A 21,779-nucleotide genomic window follows, 5' to 3' on the forward strand; every position below is an offset into this window, starting at 1 on the left:
GCAAGCCCTTCAGCAAATCGAGCTCCCTCCGACACCAACCCGAAACAACCAGCTATACCTTCAAAGGCTTTTAAGTATAAAGAAAGAGAGCAAGTTTTCCTCTCTCCTCTGGCACTCCTTTTACCTCAGTTCATCATATCTGGGCGGCGTCTCGTATGACCTATATTCGCTCTCCAAACAGCGGTTACCAGGGAGGAAGGACGCCCAGGCCAGAGGTTAACGTGGGGAAGCCTCTCACCCGCCACCTCAGGATCGCTACTAACGGGGATGGGATGGGAGGGTGCCCTAGCCTCCCGGCTCCCTCCCTGACGCGAGGGAGATGGAGCCTTTAAACCTGCACTCCCCCTGCAAAGGTGTTACTGCCGTGCCGACCGCCTGCGGTTTCCCTCTGGTTCGGAGGCGCGAACGCGGAGCGCGCAACTAGTTTTTTTTACGCCGGTTCTGCTGCTCGCGTATGTTTTCTTTTATTACAATCAAAACAAAATACATAAAGCCCCCGAAACCCACAAAAAAAAACCCCAAACAAGAAAACAAAAAAACCCAACCCAACTACCCAGTTCCAAAAGAAGTAATTGCCTGAGGAGCTGCAGCAGCCCCATAACGCTCGGGGCCTCCACAGGTGAGCGGCTGAGGCAGGTCGCGAGGCGCAGGACGAAGCTCCCGCCCTCGCCCCTCTCACCTGGGCGCACCTGTGCGTACGCGACCCAGCAGCGCCCACCCCGCTCAGCGGCGGCCCGCCCCGCCCGCGCCAGGGCGCGCAGGCGCACGGCTCCTCGGCCAGCGGCGCTCCGAGAGCTCAGCGCTGTCATGGCGGCAGAGAGCGGCAGCGTCGGCAGGAAGAGATGGGGGTAATTGAGACCCTGGCGTGAAGCGGGAGCTGCTGCTGGAACTTCAGGCGCCTTTCGGAGAGAGGGGCGGCCGGTGCGGCGGAGCCCGCTCTCCGCAGCCGACGAGCGGGGCAGAGCAGAGCCGAGCAGAACAGAGCAGTCACCTCCCGGCCCCAGAGCCAGGCGTCAGGGCAGCCCGCGCCCCCGCCGCGACGGCACCGGGCGGCAAGCGGTGAGTGCGAAGTTGCTGGGCGGCGGGGTCGCTGCACCTGTCCGTGCTCGCAGCCGGGGAGGTGGCGACGGTAGGAGAGCGGGAACCGGGCAAGCGGCAGACAGGGAGCCGGGCGGGAAGGAGGAGCGTGTGTGCCTTTGCAAAAAATTAATGAAAATTAAGCCCCTCACGGCCGCGCTCGGCGCCCGGCTCTCACCGTGCGGCGGGGCTGCGGGGACAGGCGTGAGCTCCTGAGGCGGCCGCCGCTGCCGCCTGCTCGGTGCGGGGCAGGGGACGGAGCTGCTGGCCGGGGGCGGGACCCCCGGGAGAAAGGGGAGCGCCGGGCTCGCCGCGAGCTGAGCAGTATCTCGGGTTGTCCTTCAGGGCTGTAAACCTGCGTGAGGGCACAGGGCTGTGTACAGACGCCTCCTGCTGAGGGAGACAGCCGGGAGTCCGAGGGCGCGTCCTCCCTCCGTTCCTGCCTGCCCGCCCGCCCCCCCCGCCGGACGCGGGTTCCTCAGGAGCCGGAGCTGAAGAGGAAGAGTGGGCCGCCGGTTGCATTCCTGGGAGCCCGAGTCGCCCCTTCCCGGAGTGGCGAGTGTGTGCCGGTGGCGTTTCAAGTCGTAACCTGAAGGGAGCTAGCCATGGCGAGTGAAGACAAACAAGTTATTCAGCCAACAGGTGATGATGGAGGAGGAGGTGGTAGTGGAGGAGGAGCGGGGAAAGAAGGAAATGCTACTGAAGGAGCAAGTTTGCTGCAGCCTTTGAATCCGGGAGTCCCCATCCGAGGTATCAAGATGAAATTTGCTGTGCTGACAGGACTGGTGGAAGTTGGTGAAGTGTCCAACAGAGATTTGGTCGAAACTGTGTTTAACCTGGTAAGTTGATTGCTGTTTTGGAGAGGAGAGAGAAGAGCACCTTATATGCACAAAAGAATCCTGTGCTTTTCTGATGTTTTTTTCATGTCAGTATATTTTTACATGTTTACTTTCACCACACTAGATTTAATCTAGGTTCTCTTTAGTTATGGATGGCAAATGCTGAAGATAAAGCATCTGGACCTTTATATAGACATTTAAACTTGAAACAGCCCTAAACAGCATCCTCCTTAGTCTACCTCAGAAAAATTGTTGCTTTATATGCAACTGAGAAGCTTATTGTTATGTTTAAACATTCAACAGGTGTACTGAACAAGAAAGCTAACTATTGATTTAGTAACTCAAGCTGTCATCAAAATAAACAAACACACATTACTTTTTAAAGCCAAACAACTTTTCCCATGAATTGTTTGCTTCCTTTTTAGCTTCCCGTTTGCCCTGGAAGTAGGTAGAACTTTCATGTTCTGTGAGCAGGGAGTGGGGGTGTGAGGGAGCAGTTCATGCAAATGATTTTCTTACTCTGCTTGTTGGGAACAGTAGAATGCGATTTCAGTGTCCTTTTTTATTAAATGAATTAGGTGCTGTTTTTTAATACTGTATGGATGTATTTAATACTTCATGACTAGATCTCCCTGAAAAATGAGGATACAACTTTTACTGTTGAAGTTGTGAGCATAGTATATACTGTTGAGCTTCTTGGGCCACACTTAAAGCAATTAGGCTAGTTGTTGATGTTTGCTTGCTGTAGGACACCAAATATTAGGAGAGAAACTGTTTACAAAGAAAAGCTTCCAAAGGAACTCTGCTTTTATCAGAGATCTCAAAAAATCTCTAAAAATACTCATGGTTCCTCCTTCTTCCTTTTAGTGAGCACCTTTGACTTTAAAACCTTGTGGTTCCTGACAAACCAGGAAGTGAGAGCATGCAGTAGTGTAAAGCTCGGTAACAGGGAAAGTTGACACAAAAGGCATACCATTTTTTAACCAGTCTTTGCATTTCAGCTATTTTGTTAGTAGTAGTCTTTGCCATGTGCAGATTTCATTGGTCACTAAATATTTGCATGCTGTGTCTGTTTAATGCTTTTGATGTTATCTTCTTGGGCTATGATAAATGTTTTATTTTTGAATATTTTCATATTAGCAGAAAGTAATTCTCTAAATAGTATGGGTAAAAGTCTCAGTGCAGAGGGACTGCAGTAATGGTAGAAATGAAGAGCAGATCAGAGGTTTCCTGAATGCTTCAAGTATGAGGAAGTGAGTTAGGTTACTTAGAGTCCACTTGACAATTGTCCTTGACAAAACCCTCAGATACTTGACCTGAAGTTCAAAAGGAGATTCTGGTAAATAGTTTACGATTTAGGATACTTGTGTGAGGGGAAATTGTTCATGAGCATGTCAAATTTTACTTTATTTCTAGCATGGTCTTTTGAGTAGTGTGCTGGAGGGGTGTTTTATGGCAGCAGTGGAAGGAGGCTCAGCAGAGTAATTAAAAATGTGAAAGCTCCTTGATTCTGGGATTCCCTTTCTGCTCCATCTTGGGTAAGAGATGAACAAAAATTCAGCTTGTTATGTAGAATCCTTGGGTTTGGCTTTAAGAGGTCTGGAGGACTTGACCTGTGGACTGCACTCTCCTGGATCTTAATTTCCCAAATAAAAGTAGAAGAGACTCTCTGGCCCTGGAAGTTTTTGAAACTGTTTTTACTTTTTCTGCAAGTGAAATAACATCCCTGACCTCTTTGAGAAGACTCCCCAACTGTTCCAGCACACCTGCCTAAGATGTGGGAGTCTAAAGTTCATGTCCAGCACTGCATTATTTTGATCACAGCAAAAGTAGTCAGTTAATAGCAATCGTGAAACAACAAATAGTTTGTTAATAGGGGTACTTTACCTGGATTATGTGAGAACAATATCCAAATTTTTGATCGATATCAAAGAAAGTTGGTCCCTTGGTTTCTCTTGAAAACATATCTGGGAAAACATATCAACTATGAGTGACTTAATTTGGAAAGAGAAGGTATCTTGATGTTATGTGGTTTTAATAAAACTGAGATGCTTAAAATCAAACCAGCCAAAAAATTAATAGTTTTTGTTCCAGAAAGCTTATTTTTTCTTTTTTCTTTTTTTTTTCTTTTTTCTTATTTCTTTTTTCTTTTTTTTGTAAAAAAATTTAAGCTGACCTTTTAATATAGCTTTCTGGGAAATGTGGCCTTACTACAAAGCAATCCTGATCCGTCTGTCACTGATTTCTGCCTCCACTCAGGCATTAGCTGTGACCTCTTCATTTTGCTAATACCTCTGAAATCGCACAGATCACAGGTTAGGCATGTGAAGTGTTGATTAGCAATGGTGTACTTTTCTGTGCATGTATCCAGAGAAGATTTACCTTTTATGTGATGAAGTAATCTTGGCTATGGCTTTTCTGGTCCATTGTTTCCCAGTAGCTTTCAGAATGAGTTTACTCGTGTACAGGTTCAGTTGGGGGTATGAAAATGGGGTTAGGCCTAACATATCCCCTCCTGTTGGGTTTCACTCTGGTGACTCATAAGTGCACTGCCTCAGCAGTGTTAGCCGAAATCAGCCATCTTTCTTCTTATACGTTGAAAGGAGGAAATGCACAGTATTTGAGGGATTTTTTGGTCACTAAGGTGAGATGTCTTTAGACCAGAGTGGAAGTAGGGCTGGGCAAGTCTGTGTCAAAAGGTGCTTTTACATACCTGTTCTTCATAGCATAGCCACCTTCAAACTGCAGTTTATTTTTTAAAAAGGGAGGTTAGCTGACCTAAATCTTTATTTCTTAAGCAAATGTGTTGCTTTTAATTATGCTTTTGAAGCTTGTACAAGATGGAGTTGATAGTGAATTTCTCTGTGTGATGGAGAGTTAAAAGAAGCACTGTCCTGACGTTCCTCATCTTCAAGTATTTAAGAGACGGCCCTGATCTATATGTGAAAGGCTCAGAAGGTTAAAACACGAAGTGCAAAGTAATTGACTTGCTGCTTATTAAAGAATTGCAGGTTCTTATTAAAGAATTTCATGTTCTGTAGTTCTGATTACTTGAGTAAATAACTTGTTCAGTCCAGCAGTGTTGAATCTTGGACCTGAGAAGCACCTATAACATTTTTTCTGTCCACCAGTATAAGAGAGTGCTCAGTGAGCTCCTTTGTAGCATGCACCCAAACCTTGAGTTTTGTCTCATTTGTTGTCTTTGGAAATTCTGCTCTTAGAAATATTCAAATTGATCTGCTTTGTTTTGGTTGGTATTCTCTGAGAACCTAGTTTTCAGGCCCATGTTAGGTATGTTTTTGTGTATTTCATCATTTCTTAAAATTGAAGAGGAAAATACTAGCTTTAATGAAGTGTATTATTCTGTCAAAAACTTTACAAGCACATTCCTGTTAAAGTATTAATCTGTTTTGTTACTTTTCTGACAGTAAGCTATAATATTGGTATATATTGCTCATGTATTGTGAATTATACTTGGAATTGACTTTGGGCAGCAGTAACGCCTTGAATTTCCTTTGTATACAAATCAGGTCTATTCCTGTTCATTACCTCATATCTGCTCCCTCCTCCCTGCCCCTCTTAGTTTATTAAAATGAAAAAAAATCTCCTGGTAGAAGATGATAGAATGGAAAAATTAATTACTTACAGTGGGATCTGTTACTAACTTAAGACAGCTATGTTTTTTTTCATGGTACAACAAAAAAACAAGTTGCTCCAACTAATGAAGAAACTTTCAGACAGAGTAGTAGAAATTATTTGGCAAGTGGCAAAACTTTAAAACACATATTTATAAGTTAGTTACAGTACTATGCTGGTTATGTCAAGATTTTTGGATCTGATGTTTTCAGGTGTAGAGAATAAATTCTGTTCTGAAGGCTATGCAACCTGCATTGTAAATACAGGAGAAAATCCTTGCTGGATAAAAATTCTGGATGGAGCTTCTGCTCTACGTTGTTCTAAACAAGCTTGTCTTGCATCATATGTCAGTGTTGTCTTGTTACCAAGTTATTGTAAGTTTCTTGTTTATATATAAAACCTAGGTCACTGGATATCCTTGTCTGTCAGTAGGTAAAGGGCTGTCAGTGGCAAGTGAGAGTTCATAATGAACGTTGTATGTACAGTGGTTATCTGTGCTGCTTCATTAGGCTTCTGGTGGGAAATGGATATTCTGGCAAAATTCTGCTATGCTTCAAGCAGATGACTGTATAACTATTGTCTTTGTGGTGGTGGTGATATCATTCAGTTTGGACACTTCGTGCCAGAATTTACTCAGGTCTCAAATCAACTACTGTAGAGAGACAACAGGTAGTCTAGAATTTCTGCACTTCTTTAAAGAAATGCCAGGCCTTGCTCTAAGCCAATTTTATTTGAAAAAGCTTTAGCACTTCTAATTGTTCTAATAGCTGTAATATCATTCTGTTATTTGGGCTTTCTTGTTTGTTTGGGCTTTTTCCTCAGTCTGTGTTACAGAGACTTTTTTTTTTTTTTTAATGCTCTCTCTCTGGTGAGGAGAATGTGCTGTTGCTTCTGATTCTGCTCATGGATTATGAGGTCCTCGGCAAGGGTAACCTAGTGACAAAGTGCAAATGAGATAGAAATCTTAGGCTTTTATCACCTTTGGAAAAGAAATAACAGGAGCTAAGGATCTGAGACTAAAATTACTGTATAAGCTTCATTTGTCACCTTTCCCACTTCTGCCAGATTTTCTAAAATCACAAGCAAAAATCAATGTAACTTTTAAAAATTCTTACTGTTTACTTTCTTTGTTTTTCCGTGCAAGTGACCTTCTTCCTCCAGCGCACTTGGCTTGTTTTATAGAAGAAATCTGAGATAAATATCAGGACTGCCACTTGTTTGCCTTCTGCTTATATGCCCTCTGCTCTTTTTGTCATGTCTCCATTTCTATGGTTTCTGCACTATAAACTCTTCATCATTATTCATATTGAAAGCTAATAGCATTACCTGCTGCTAAAACAGGTTTCTAATTTGGTATGAATGCCACTGAAACATTGCTACAATGGATGTTGTGAAGTAGAAATTCCCCTTTTTTCATCTTGTTCACTTTTTTTGCATGTACTTCACACAGAAAACCCCTGAGGCTAATGGTAATAGAATTAAATGTATTACAGTAGTAGAAATGCACTGTAGATGTCTTCATAACAATGAATTGGTTTTTATTACCTCACAGTATGGTTTTTAGAGAATGCTAGGATTTATTTTTTATATAAACATATCAACACTGTTGACAAGTAAAAGTAACCAAATGCTTTCTAGAACATCACTAAATATTGTGTGTTTCCTAATACAGGCAGTCTTCCCTAGTATGTTCCCAGTAAGTATACCTTTGACTACAGTTACCCTAGTTCAGTCACTTCTGCCCATTTACAGTGATAAGGGAAAGCTGTAACTTTAGCTGGGTCAACCTTGTAGGTTTTCTTAAAATGACAGTAACTCGGACAGTCAGTTTTCTTGGTGGGCATGCATGGTTTTACTCTTGGTGAATTAATGGAATTCAGCAAAATGCTTTCAAATCTCAAGCCTTAATGTTCTTTTTCAAAAATAGATGCAAACTTACTTTTTTCTGGCCCTTTTGCAATGGGAGGTTTATGCCCAGTTTGATAAATTGATTTAGGGTCCTTGATTCCAAGTTGTCTTCATGGACCCATAATTTGGGATCTGGTAACAGTAAAAGATGATTTTGGTATATTTAGCTGGTGAAAGATATCTCTCGGCCTCATTTAGTCAGACGTTACCTAGCTCAAAATTCTTGAGTAATGGGAGTCACTCTCCACTTAAGAATTACAGACCTCTGTCTTGTTAGAATGTATTCTGAGTAGTTCTGAATACACTTCGCATTGAAGTGATGTGTAGTGGGTTTTTCTTAGGTATTGATGCAACTTTGTAGTTAATGGAAATATCATCCTGCATAGTTAAGTGTAGGAATTTAGGGAAACTTTGTTGTCAGCTGAGAAAGTCATGGAATGTAGCAAGTGAAGTGGTAATGGCAGTCTTGAATTAGGCATGCTGACAATTTAGAAGAAAATTGTCTAGAATCTGAAGAGGAGCTGATTTAACTTGGCTGTGATATCAGCTCACATCTGTGACTGCAACTTAAGACACAGTGTAGGACGGCAATATATTGAGGGCAAAACCTTAAGACCACAGGAAAATGTTCAGGTTTTCTCACTCTTCCTCTAACTGGTCAATTTTTATAGCTTCTCATGACAAATGCGAAGTTTTAAGTGCCTGTGAAAGCCTGTGAATGACACGCACTCTGTGTTTTCCAGGAGTGTTGGCATCCTATACTGCCATTAGTAGCTCTGCACAAACCTAAAATAAATATAAAAAAGCAAGGCTGAACAAGGCATTTCCATATATAATATCTTAATAATGCAATATTTGATTAAATGCAATTTTTAATTAGCAGTCCATTCTACAAGTAAACCTGTTTAAAATGTGTTCACAGCATACTTTGGAATTCTCTGTTAGAGGGGAATTGATCAGGTCAATGACAAATTTTTCTAGTTGGTGTCCTCTAACACAGAAGAGGGAGTCAGGTATCTATTGTGGTTGCTGTGTGCTCTCTCAGTAGTATTTTGTATCACCTCTGTCAGACAATACTGGGTGAGACAGACCATTGGCCTGACCCAGTAGTGGAGATAGCACTGTAATGTAGTGGCCATATGTACTGGCTCAGGAAGAGCATTTGTGGATTAGGGAATAGAATGAAATTAGGAGAAATAGGTGGATGGCATGTCAAGGTTGCTACAAAGGCTGGACATTGCCGAGTGAGATAAAAATAGGTAGCTATTCATGTCTGTTGGAAGAGATTATTCGAGGGATGAACCGAAGTGTGCAGATTCAAGAGGAGTGTGAGTAAAGAGAAGGTTTTTTTTTCGAAGTGGCTGTATTGGATGAATACTAGAGGTTGAGGAAAATCAGAGGTATTTGCTTAGTTCTTTCTTAAGGCAGTGTTTGTTTGGTACAGCATTTAGATGCTGAAGCTTGCTGAGAAGTCCCAGTCTTCTGAAAAATCATCAAATATGATTTCTTTGGTGTTAAAAGAAAGATAAATGACAGATAAAATGAAAGATAAAGATGACATTTCTGTGTGATTTCTTTCACTATCCATATATTTGTTTTGCCACCTATTGGGGAAGCTGTAGTCATTCTGACTGTATCCCACTTGGCATGGTCTTTTGACTTTTGGGTATCATTTTTACTAGATAAGTTGGCAACTTAACCCATTTATAGCTTCTGTCTTTATGTGGTCATGAAGTTCTGTATAAACCTTAAGGAGGAAGCTTTAATCTGTGCCACAGATTAAATACACTTTACAGTTTAGTCATTGGATGAGAAATAGCTGTTCGCTACCTTTGCTGCTTCTGTGTATAAAGCCCTTTAAGAACCTTTTCTGTCAAATTCAGTCTTGCATGCATTAAATTTATGCATATCTTTTTAAAGAACTTCTATTTATTTTAAATGGGTCAATCTGGAAGAAGTTTTTCTTCATAATCACTAATTGCAGTTAGCTAACTTTCTGCCATTCCACTGTCTTCCACAGCCCCTGGAGGTCTCGCTGGCCTCGTCATAACATTTGCATGATGGTTTTTGCTATTAGCTTGACCTAATTACTAATGTCCTAATTTAGATTATGATTCTGCTTTAACTGATTCTGGATTTTTCTGTTAGACCTTGTACCATACTAGAGCATATTATTACCTGTCTAAAACTGGTTTGGTCATTTTTATTTTTTTTTTTTTCCTCTGGGAAACCTTCAGACTTTGGGAGCTCTGGCTATTTGCCAGGAATCTGAGGGTTCCGATTGATTTGCATAAAGCAGGATACTGTTGCCATCTGCTTTCTTTAATACCACAAGTGGCCAGTGGAGACTAGTTTCCAGTATGCTCCATATTTAGAGCAGATAGCAATCGAGATGCATCTTTGCATAACTGCTGTAATCAAATTCGCTAAATAGTGATGCTGCATGACTGCAATTGTACCTTTCCCTGAGACACTGTAGTCTTTGTGCTGATACTGGAAGCTTGTTATAATTTGTGAAGAGTTTGCATTGCTACAATGCTTTAGATTCCAAAGCTTCAGGAGTAGGCATAAATAGTTTCTAAATAGAAAGTAATCTGTGAAGAAGAAAACCTAATGCCTCCCGTCGCACCTCTAGTAATAACTGTGGAGCTGGGAGCAGCTATGTCCCAGGCATGATTTTCTTGTTAATAGCTGCCTTGAGGTAATATTTAAATGAGAATAGCTAGTGGGAATAGGATGTGCCCTGTTGCCTCCTGTGAAGTGCTCTGTGAGTTTGAGCTGCAAATCTCCTTACTGCAGTCTGCATATGAATAGTTCTGTTGATGATTTTGTATTCTACATACATCTAGCAAAAAAAATTCACATGCATTGTGCGGTAAATACGGATTATTTTTTGTTCAGCTCAAACTGAGTTGTTCTGGGAAAAACCTGTTCTGTTGATGCATCTGAAGAAAACAACACTTAAAGAGCTACTGGGTTAGTGTTCCTTTGAAAATGAAAATCAAAACCAGAGTAACTACTTTGGACTCATCTGATCTGTGGAAGTGTGTTATTTGTATTTGTGTCAGATCCCTGCCTTCCCTCCCCATCTCACTCCTCTCTTTGCCATCAGCAGTTGCTCTTCGTGGTGTGGACACAAGTTACGGAAATAAACTACTGAAATGAAGTCTGTTCTATTTGCTCCACTTATTCCAGATTTCTAGTTTTAGAGTGGACTAGCCCTGTAAAACGATAACTTTGTCAGTGCATAGGGTGATGTGTAGCTTGCTTATTCTCTCTTCTGGGGATGCTGGTAGGCTGGAAGCACCAGTAAACAGCAGGCAAGATGGTCACTCCAGCGGGAGAGCAATTTCTCTTCTAAAAGAGCAGCAAAAGAACCTAGTGGACCAGGAAGGATATGATTATGGAGTCCAAGATGCTGAATGTTTGCTTGATAAATCTCTCACAAATTGCTTCCTTTATCAAACTGTGCAGGTTTGGGTGGGAATTGTACTGGTTGCTTTCCCAAATACAACTGGGATGGGAGTAGGTCAGGAGGTAGAATAAGGTAAACCTTGTTGCTGTAAAATTGCTGAATAAAGGCTTTGCAGATCCTGCAGCTTTTAAGTTTTAGTAGTCCATTATTAGTGAAGTCTTAAAATTATGCTGCTTGTATTTCTTGGGATTACAATTTCTGTCCCTAAGGACAGTTGTTTTTTGCAGGATTATTAATGATTTTGGCAGACCTTGGAATCAAGGTCTTAACTCTTCCTTCCCTCCAGGTTCTTTATGTGCAATTATAGACATAAGTTAAAAAAAAAATGGCCAACAGAGGTAGAATTGCTGATAAGCCTTAAAACAATGCAGTCAGGGGCAGAATGGGAGCCAAATGAGTAATGCTGGTAATGGTGCATGACTTAAATAAGCAAATGGAAACTATCAGTCCAGTCAGCATCTGCCTCCTGCTAATGCTTTTGTTGAAACTAAGCATGTGATTTGTCTCTAGTTTTGGTTGTGAACTTGACTGAAAAGAACTTGCAAGCTTTCTTTTTTTTTTTTTTTAACTCTCTCTCTAATGCGAGCTTAGTTATAATGTAGGATTTTGTTCCAGTGTATAATCTAGGTGCCACAGAGCCTGACTTTTAGTATCTGATATGAAATATGAGACCAAGTAACTGTGCCTGCATTTTTAGAATGCATTTTGCAATAGCCAGCGTGAGATGGGGAGCTATGTATGTTTAATGTATTGCTGATATTATAGAATGGGAGAACACTAAAATGCTGGAGTGTATATTTCAGGTGGGATTGCAAAATATTCTCTGTCCAGTTTGTAATCTACAGGCAAGGGTCACCTTCTGAAGCTCTGATGTTCTTAATGCTTCAGATTTCCTTATGTAATGTAGCAGTGGTGCCCAATTCAACAGTAGAGCTCTGTGAAAAGGGCCGTGCTAGATTATGTACTGTTTAGCCTTACAACAGGACAGTGTTTTGTCCTTTCTGTGCTCCTGCTGCATCTCCCAGAGACCTGGTACTTGCTGCCTTTATCTGGGGCTGCAAAAGCAAGTCTGGAGCACTTGCTGGGTTCTGTAGTGGGCTGGGGACCTGCGAGTGCCACTGCACACTGCAGCTGCTGTGGATCAGGTGATTGGCAGGGGACTTGCCTTTGGGGAGATGTTTATTCCAAGACTTATCTGACACCTGACATTGAATACTTGTGCCCTTCCTATATGCTGCTTTTGAAGTGAAATGTATATTGTTTTTTGGGAATACTGCTGGCTTAGTACAGTCTCACCTATGCAGGAAATGAAAGTCACCCTGATTTCTATCTTTAGCAGGAAGAGATTCAAATTGCCATTTGTCAGGTACACATAGTGATAGTGTCATAAGTGACTTGTAAGGGAACATTTCTAACACCTCTTTTGCAAAGGCTAGGCTTGCATGCCAGTTTCATGGGTATGAAGAGAAGGCACAGAAAGAAACAAGTCTCAGACCTAGTGTTTAAGGTGTTTGAATAACATTCTCCAGTCACTCATATATGACAGAAAAGGTTTGAAGCTGGAAGTCAGTGGACTTCCTGCACACATATTAGTCAAGTTCTTTTTATGGTGTACAGAATCCCTATTTCCTTCCTCGAAGGTGAATTATCTTCAGGTGGAGGGGTTTGTCTTGTGATTGAAAGTTCACCAGAGTTGGTTATACATATTTCAAAAAGTTAGGATTTAGGTGACAGAAACTTGGGTTTCTTGCTTCTGGATAGTACTGTCATTTTGCAGAAAAGTGGTACCACTATTTCTAAGTAGATCTTGCTTTAGGAGTATGCTTGGTATTTCTGTGTTCTGTCTTGAGAGAAACCATGATGAGCAAGATGAAAAAAAGACATGTAAAACTTCTAGGTACAAATCAGTGTCAACTTCTAGGTACAAATTAATGTCATGTATTGTCTCTCCCTCCCTTCCCCCAAAGGGGAAAAATAATGTTTATATATTTCACGTGATGGGGCTGACTGTAACAAGGAAACTTGTCAAAGTTTTCCCTTAGGTAGGTTTTGTGTGGCAAATTGGGAAGCCTGGAAAACCAGATACAAAGTGAAAGTTAGGGAGTGAGGAACTGAAGTTTTAATTAAGAGCTAGCTTAAGTCTTAATCCTGATGCCTTTGCTGTTGTTCTTAGCACTTTGAAGATGAATATGTCCGTAGGGTTTTTTAATTAGATGTCCAGAATTGTTGGGGTCTCTTTCAATTCCAGTCATGTGAACAGAGGTAGAGGTAGAGGAGCAACCTAACTGCCCAAAGAAATTGTCTTAAAATAACATCACAAATGAACAGTTTACTTTGAACACCTTAAGTGTGCTGTAGCAAAACTTGATCAGAAAGTATTTGTTTCAAATCCAAACTTTTGAAAATAAACTCTGACTGCCTAAATGTTGTGGTCTTGTCACTGTTGATCATATTAGAAAAGTGGCAGACTGGTGAAGTTCCTACTGACTGGACAGTTTTTTCCCCATTTTTAAAAAGCCTGGAGAAGAATAGGCTCTATAGAGACCTTAATAGCATCATTTCAATACCTTAAGGGGACCTACAGGAAAGGTGGAGAGTGACTCTTTATCAGGGAGTGTAGTGTTAAGGGGGTAATGGTTTTAAATGGAAAGAGGATAGATTTAATTTAGACATGAGGAAGAAATTCTTTACTGTGAGGGTGGTGAGGCACTGGAACAGGTTGCCTAGGGAAGCTGTGGCTGCCCCATGCCTGGCAGTGTTCAAGGCCAGGTTGGGTGGGGCTTGGAGCAACCTGCTGTAGTGGAAGGTGTCTCTGCCTGTGGTAGAGGGTTGGAACTAGATGATCTTTTGATGATCCTTCACACCCTTCCAACCCAGACCATTCTGCGATTCTTCAGGGGGAGAGGGGAAATATCACTTTGAAGTACACAAGGGTGCCAGATATTTAAGCTAAACCTGGATTTTGAGGCAGGGAGAGGGAAAACTATTTCAGTGGATTTTGACTCATCTCTCACTGACACACATTAATATCTGTGTTTCTGTTTATTCTGTAGTGGGACACTGTATATTAGTCAGTTGCTAACTGACATGTAGGGTTTAATGAGAAATTTATGACTCATTCCTACTAGATTTCCTACTCTAGTAGCTGAAGCCCAATATTATCCTGCATGGGGTATTTCTGTGCATTTCAGTGTAGTAATGTTGCATATTACTGGTAATAGGACTAGTCAGACAGAGACTTAATGACCATTTGCTGGCGTGCATGACACCTGCTTTGTGGAATAGCTCTTCAGTTTTGGAATACGCTTACTGTATGTCTTCTGTGGGCTGGCAGTGCTTTTGTCTTATGTACCACTGTGTTAGAAGTGATCTTGATGTTTCAGTTTCCTGTTAAAGGTAACTGTGGGGAAGGAGGCGAACTACATGCTTAATTATCCTGTTCTTCCAGTTGAGGACTCAATTTCACAGCTTTTAAGAATCAGCTTTAGTATTTTCTATAGATTTATTGTTTACATATATGAGGCTAGAGACATAGTTAGAATTCTGTTTGTCAGCTCTCTCTAGGAGTTTTGTTTATCAAAGGATAGCTCTAAATGGGTTGGTTTGCCAGTGACCTTACTGTGCATTGGAAAAAGTGCTTGAAAACACTTAGGGATTCTTGAAACAGGTATTGATGACTGTAATGATGGAATCAAAGCAGAGTAAAGGATTTCTCAACTGCAGTAATTTTATGTGCAAATTCCTGTATTAAAAGATGCCTGAACCTCAAACTTAATCCAGAATTTTGAAAGCAAAGTTGCCTTTGCATAAAAAAGTTAGTAGTTTGGCCGAGAGGAACTATTTCCCATTACCAGCATGCAAGCTAAGTATCTCTGATAAATTAACTGTGGTGTCAAAGAAAACATGATGGATGTAGTAACTATATTAATTAAATATTAGTTACCCAAGTGTGGGTTTGGGTTGGTTTTTGCCTTCAGGCAGTATTTTGCTCACTGTAATGCTGTAGTCATGATCTCTGTATGGTGGTGTTCCTTCTTCTGGTGCTGTAAACCAGTGAGGTATTTACACAGTCACTGCATTTGGTATTATGAAGTAGCATATTCCTCTTTGAGATATATTTATGCCTCTTGCTTGAATGATTTCCATATCAAAGATGGGTAGTATAAAAGCAAAGAGAATAAAGTGTATTTTTATTTGCTGTTAAAACAACAGAGCCCCTAAGAGTCATATTGGGCTCTTTCGCTTTCATCCAACTAAGTTTCTGCTGACTGAATCAAGTCTTTCTTGCTCCAGGTAGGTGATCATGACTGATATGGCACATTTAGTTGAATTTAATTTTTCTAGGAAGAGGAATGGAGGTCAAGGTTTTTCTATAGAAAAGACCATAAGGATACATGAAACAGTCAGTGAAGGACTAGAAAAGGCGACTTCTACTGTGCGGAAGCTACCTGCTTTGTAAATGTTCATGTGTACGACTGCAGAGAATTGGCAGAACTGAAGATGGTGATAATTTTGGACAGGTGGTGCTAAGTAAAATACCTCAAAGCAGCTGCATGCAGCAGTCACTGCTGTTGGAAGATACCTTTGGGGCTATGTTTTTTGTGCTGCTTCATCTAGAGGTATTTCACAATTGCTCCTTTGTGCTAATGGCAACATAGTTCAATGAGAAGTTCTGTCTTTGCATTTTTATAATATTTGTTCTTACAACCCACAATGTAGGTTCAGCCTTGGCAATGAGAAACTTCAGCTTCAAAAGCTTTTGAGTTCATAAATAAACTATTAAGCAGAAACATTCGTAAAGCTGATGTCTGTTTTCTTCTCCCTGTGAACAGGTCCAGATGTAAGTCAATGGCATTGTCCTGTTTTTGGCTGGGATGGAATTAGTTTTCTTCGTAGTAGCTGGTGCAGTGCTGTGGTTTGGATTTCGTGTGAGAATAATGTTGATAACACACTGGTATTTTAGTTGCTAAGTAGTGCTTACTCGAAGTCAAGGACATTCCAGTCTCTCAAGCTCTGCCAGTGAGGAGGGGCACAAGTAGCTGGAAAGTAGCACAGCAGGACAGGTGACCCGTATTAGCCAAAGGAGTATTCCATACCATAGAATGTCATGTTCAGCGTAGAACCTGGAGGGGATTTGGCGGTGAGGGGCTTTTAGCTGCTCGGGGATGGGTTGGACACCCAACAGTGGGTGGTGAACAATTGTGTGTCATTTGGGTTTCCTAAATTTTATTCTTCCTTCTCTCTCTTTTTTGTTCCCTATTGTTGTTGCTATTTCTATTATTATTATATTTTAGTGCATTTCAATTATTAAACTGTTCTTATCTCCACCTGCAGGTTTTACATTCTTCCGATTCGCCTCACCATCCCACCCAGGGGGTGGGGGTGGTGTGAATGAGCAGCTGCATGGTATTTGATTGCCAGCTGGAGTCAAACCATGACAGGCATCTTCTACTGGACTGCATCACTTGGGTTGAATTACAGACCTTAAGGATTAAGCTTTGAAAATGAGAAAGAGACAGTTTGGTTCCTCAAGGTGGAATTTCAGGGTTTTAAAATGAAAACTAGAAAAGATATTAAAATAATTGAAAAGTTGCTCTTGAGAGTCAGTGATTTGTATGTTAAGATTACCTGATGCATTCCATTTTAAACAATCTTCAGGTATTTTCTCTGAAGTTCCACTCATTTTTTGCAGCCTGTATATGATACTGTGCTCCAGAGGCATGTGGGTTCAGTTCAGCCTTTGTTCAGATAAACTCTTGTAACAGGCTCTTGCTGCTTTCAAAGCAGCAGCAAATGTGTGTTTTCTGCTGCATGCTGTTAGGCACCTAGGAAATGGAATTGGGAGCTAGAAGAGGAGGATAATTGTTTTGGGCTTCCCAATTCTTGGCACAACAGGTTATACTGTGCTTCCTGCTTAGAAAACAAGGGGCATTAAGACTGTTTTAATATCTGACTCTAGAGCTTCCTCATTATTCTTGCATTGTGTTTTTCTGTGAAGCCTGAGCTCCTTTTGTCTTTAAAAAGAAGAAAGAAAATCCTACCCAGTTCAGGTGTGTTACAGCATTTGCATGGGATACTGTGTAGCTCTGTTAATGTTCCTTTTTATTTCTGCAGTTGCCTCAACGCCTGGGAAGAGAGAGGGAGGCAGGGCCTACCATGATACATAGTCTGATCCTGGTGATACAAGATGTTTGTCCTGTTATCTGCTGGGATACTTGTCACTGTAACTCCAGTGACACTTAAAGGGTTCAAACTGTGAGCTGATAGTAAATTCTGTATGTCTTCTGCTACTGTTTTCATTTGATGTTCTTTGTCATTCCAAATAGTACTGAAAAAAAAGGCCATTTTGATTAGGCAGGGCGAATGCCTTTTTTAGGTGAGGATGAAGACATAGAATTATCTTTGTAATCTGAAATATTTAGTGAATGAGGTGATATTCATCTTCCGTCTTCATTTTTGAAGCCTGAGAGAAGGAACTGGTCTACCTTCCTTGTAAACAACTTTCAGAAGGCAGCTGAAAGTGTTGTCAGTTATGTGTTATGTGCATTTGTATTACAAAGAGTAATTTGATTTTTGAGAAAATTCTTCTTACTTTTTTGCATGTGCTGTCCTAGTAAACTGGTCTTCCTGAGTTTCTGCAAAAGGTACTGTAGTATTAAAATTATCCTAATTAGAAGTCACAAGCAGAGTAGTGTCAGTCTTGATTTTTTTTTTTTATTTATTTTTTTTTGAGAGAGCATAAACTGTGCTGGTACGTTTCTGAATTTGGTGGCTGATGTTGAATTAAGGCTGTAATTGTATTTGTTGTGACTCAGAACATGACTCTGCCAATAAAAAAAACCACACAACCTTTATAAGCTAGAATGAAATAAAGAATTTACAGCAGCATTCATCTTTCTTGTGCCTTGTCTACAAGGAATGCCTTTTGTTTCAGCTGTGAAGCCTGTTGTAAGAGTAGATTGCTGCTAGCAGGCAGCTAGAAGGCTGAAACTGGGTCCTCATTCTGAAAGAATAACAAGCTGTCCTCATGAAGGGCTGATTTTCCTTGTCTTCTACTCTCCCTGTATTTTAAGTAAGTGGTATAATTTACTGATCATATGGTAATGAGAGAATTTGTCAATATATTTCAGGATGTATTCCAGGATTCCACTGCTGTTAGATAAAGTCATGAAACTTCCGCTGAAGAGCACTTAGTATATATAGATTGCCATTTAGATGTGCTTCCCAATTCCTGGAGCAAAATATATGGCAAAAAGTGGAAACCTGAATAAAAATAAGAAAATAACAAGTGAAACTGTCAAATGAGAAAACCAGAGTGACAGAACTAATATATTAAAAGCTGAAATAAAATGGGAAAACTAGAAATTGAGAAAGTAAAACATGAGATAAACTTGGTGTTCTAAGACAATCTGGGAGTCTATATTGGTCATCTCTTGAAAAACAGAAGAATAATATTCCCCAAAAGCCACAGTAGGACACTGTTATGGAAATTCTGTAGCTGCCCTATATTAAAAAAAGGTGTATGTGGGGAAGTGTAATTTTTAAGGCATGTAATTTACTGCATAGGTATTTTTAAGCTCTTTTGAAAAGTATTATTTATCTGAATCATCAGTGACCTAAAACCTGAAATGAAGTTACAGATATGAAAGCTGTAACAAGGGTGAATTGTTCTACAGTGTACTGGGCTGCATCAAAAGAAGCATGACCAGCAGGTTGAAGGAGGTGATCCTGCCCCTCTCTCTGCTCTCATGAAACTCCACTTTGAGTATTGTGTACAATTCTGGTGTCCTCAATGAAAGAAGGACATGGAGCTGTTGGAGCAAGTCCAGAGGAGGCCACAAGAATGATCAGGGGACTGGAGCACCTCCCATATGAAGACAGGCTGAGAAAGTGGCTGTTCAGCCTGGAGAAGAGAAGGCTGCGTGGAGACCTCATAGCAGCCTTCCAGTATCTGAAGGGGTCCTATAGGGATGCTGGGGAGGGACTCTTCATTAGGGACTGTAGTGATAGTACAAGAAGTAGTGGGTTCAAGCTTAAACAGGGAAGTTCAGGTTAGATATAAGGAGGAAGTTCTTTACTGTGAGGGTGGTGAGGCACTGGAATGAGTTGCCCAGGGAAGTTGTGAATGCCCCATGCCTGGCAGTGTCCTACTGCTGTCCACATCGAATGGAGTCTTGGGCAACCTGGTCTAATGTGAGGTGTCCCTGCCCATGGCAGGGGAGTTGGAACTAGGTGATATTAAGGTCTTTTCCAACCCAAAGCATTCTATGATTCTATGAAGCTATGTTGTCTGGGATATTGTTATGACCTGTCTTATAAAAGCAGTTCTCACTGCAGAAATTTTGTGAACATTTAAGTTCTCCAGTAGACTTGGGGCTGAGGGGCTACAACTTTTTCTGTAACTTTTTTCTTTCTCTTTTTATTTTTTCCCCTTAAAATCTCTTGGAAAGATGACAAGCTTCTGTGTTTTGTTGAAACGATCTCTTCTCCCCCAAAGTTAACTTTCTGCTAACTGCAGTGAAGGATGAGAAGATTTTTAGCATCTTTACATATTGAGACCTCATTGCCAAGCACTTCATTGCATAATGTTTAGTTATGAAATGAGCACAAAAGCTGTTCTTGGAGACTGGCAGTGGATAGCTAGAGGCTCATTTCTGTAAAGGCAGGAGACAGGCTGTGTTGTGCAGACACAAGTTTCTGAAGCAGGGTGACCTAAAACCTGAAGTCAGTTCATCCTACAACTTGAGTGCAGTACTTGCTGGAAACCAAATAATAGTAGGTTTATGAATGCAAAAATTTTCTTTTGTATAAGAAAAGACCAAACAGCCAAAAACCAAATAAACAAACCAAAACCTAACACACACAGAAAGGTGAATAACAGGTAGCAGTAAAAATAAATGTAGTTATTTTTCAATATAAAGAAGAACTAAACAAAGTATGTTGAAAATACTGAGGTAGCCCTATTTGCTAGGCCCTAAAAATGTCAGTGGTAATTGTTTCTGTGTTTTATCTATGGAATGTAGGTACTGAAGAAGCAGCTTTGAATGGAGGAAGAGCTCAAGATGGAAATTTCAAATCGAAAGTCAGAAATGTATTATTATTTTCAGCTAAAGCTCTTTGGCATTCCTGTACATTACCTGACGCAGAGTTGTGGACAAACCTGTAAGTTGCCTGGTTTTGTGCAGCAAGCTCCAAGTGTGCAAGGTGACATCCAAGGAAGCACAGATGTGTTGTAATTTGAAATATCTGGCTTGCTTTGCTGAGGGTGCAGCTTTGTCACTGCCATCACTGCAGATGGTGAAAGCCATGGCTACTGCCAACAGTTATTTGAGAATAGAAACAAAATCTTTTATGTTATATACTCCAATGTATAAAATTCCTTAAACTGATAGTTTGACTGCTGCCTGTGATTTGGGGGAGAGGAGGAGGAGGGGAAAAATAGAACTCTTGTTCCCTCGGATGATGATCTTACATTTATGAGGATGTGCATGTGGAATTGCTGTAAATTATTAATGCTAGTAGGGGTGATTCATGGACCAAATGCATGCTAAATTTTGAAATATGAAAACTGGATTATTTCATAGAAGTAAAATTTTTATGCAGAGTGAATAAAAACTTTTTGGACTAATAGGAGACACCAGAAGAGAAATTTACTCCAGTCTCTCCACCAAACTCTTTAAAATTGTTCCTTAAATTGATACATTTCTCAGTTTTTGAGTCTTAAGGTGATCTTAAAGGTGTGTGCTAACCTAGTTGTTTCTATGTGAAGTCAGTCATATAAAAACTAATATATTTTGGGGTTCTAAAAATGCTGCTGCTGTATAAATCTGGAATTACTTTCATATTAAACACAGTGAAAAATGAGACTGGGATATAATAAGAAAAAGAAATCTAATTTTATCACTTCTTGAATGTTATTATCTCACAAGAGCATTCTTCTTATTACCCGGAGTCATTTATTGCCATCTGGAGTTCTGTGTGTATCACAGTTCAAGTGGTGTCGTAGATGCAAAAGATAAAGTCAGTTAAATTAAAAGTGGTTGCTGAGCAAATTAGTATGTAGTATTTTAGTAATCTGAGTTTTCTGTGAAGAAGAGGGTTTTATCTGTAGCTTTATTTTCCATAACCCATTTCCATAACTCACTGCTTTCCTTGTTGGTTCGGTCAGTGCAGAATTATGTTGGCAATGATGTGGTTGCCACTGGCAAGTTTTCTCTGAGAGAATGTTGCTGTTTCATCTGTATTTCTGCTCAGTGGAGGACTGTGTTAGCTGTTTTAGCTGTCCTTCGCTGCAGCCTCTCCTCTTTGCCTGGAGAGCCCACGTACAGAAGGAGAGAGAACCACTGTGATGTTTATTCTGTAGTGGCATCAGGAGTTGTATCAGTCTCTCCAGTTAAACAGCTAAATTGGCTCCAAACTTATGCAAGCAGTACATGGACTGCTTAAGAAACCAGGAGATTAGTATAGTGCTCAGCACTTTATTTAGTTGTCTTAATGGGAAATGTTTAAATCAAAAGGAGAATCTTGCTTAATATGACCTTTTCAGTTTGAAAGGTGGTGATATTCAGCAAGATATTTGTGATTCATTAATGCAGTATGTTGGCAATTATGTTTAAAGTAATTCTGAATTCTTAAAGCTTTCTTTACCTTATTTTAGAAAAGGGATCTTTTGAGTTGGTAGAATCACAACAGTAGCATAGTTACTAAAATTCTTTTGTCAGAGTTGCAGTTAAATGCTTATTTGTTAGAATTAATCTAGACGATGGAAGCTGGTTTTTGTCTCGTCTAAAAATTGCTATGTACAAAGGTTACAAACTTTAGCTGACAGTATTTTGTCAGAGTAT

At 40.5% G+C, this 21,779-nt stretch overlaps 1 protein-coding gene across 3 annotated transcripts in view; it reads left to right on the top strand.

Moving 5' to 3' along the window:
* The first annotated feature begins 1,408 nt into the window (after positions 1 to 1,408).
* The window catches only part of LRBA (LPS responsive beige-like anchor protein), a 400,194-nt gene continuing 379,823 nt past the window's right edge, over positions 1,409 to 21,779 (top strand). For all 3 annotated transcript variants that reach the window (XM_061350996.1, XM_061350998.1, XM_061350997.1), the window contains exon 1: positions 1,409 to 1,916. In XM_061350996.1, the coding sequence (XP_061206980.1) occupies positions 1,683 to 1,916 (234 nt within the window). In that variant the 5' untranslated portion in view covers positions 1,409 to 1,682. The remainder of the gene's footprint in view (positions 1,917 to 21,779) is intronic.

The sequence above is a fragment of the Neopsephotus bourkii genome, unplaced genomic scaffold (genome assembly GCF_033783945.1).
Source record: "Neopsephotus bourkii isolate Nb327-2 ecotype Australia unplaced genomic scaffold, CSIRO-AGI_Nbou_v1 NB_547, whole genome shotgun sequence".
Classification (NCBI taxonomy): Eukaryota; Metazoa; Chordata; class Aves; order Psittaciformes; family Psittacidae; genus Neopsephotus; species Neopsephotus bourkii.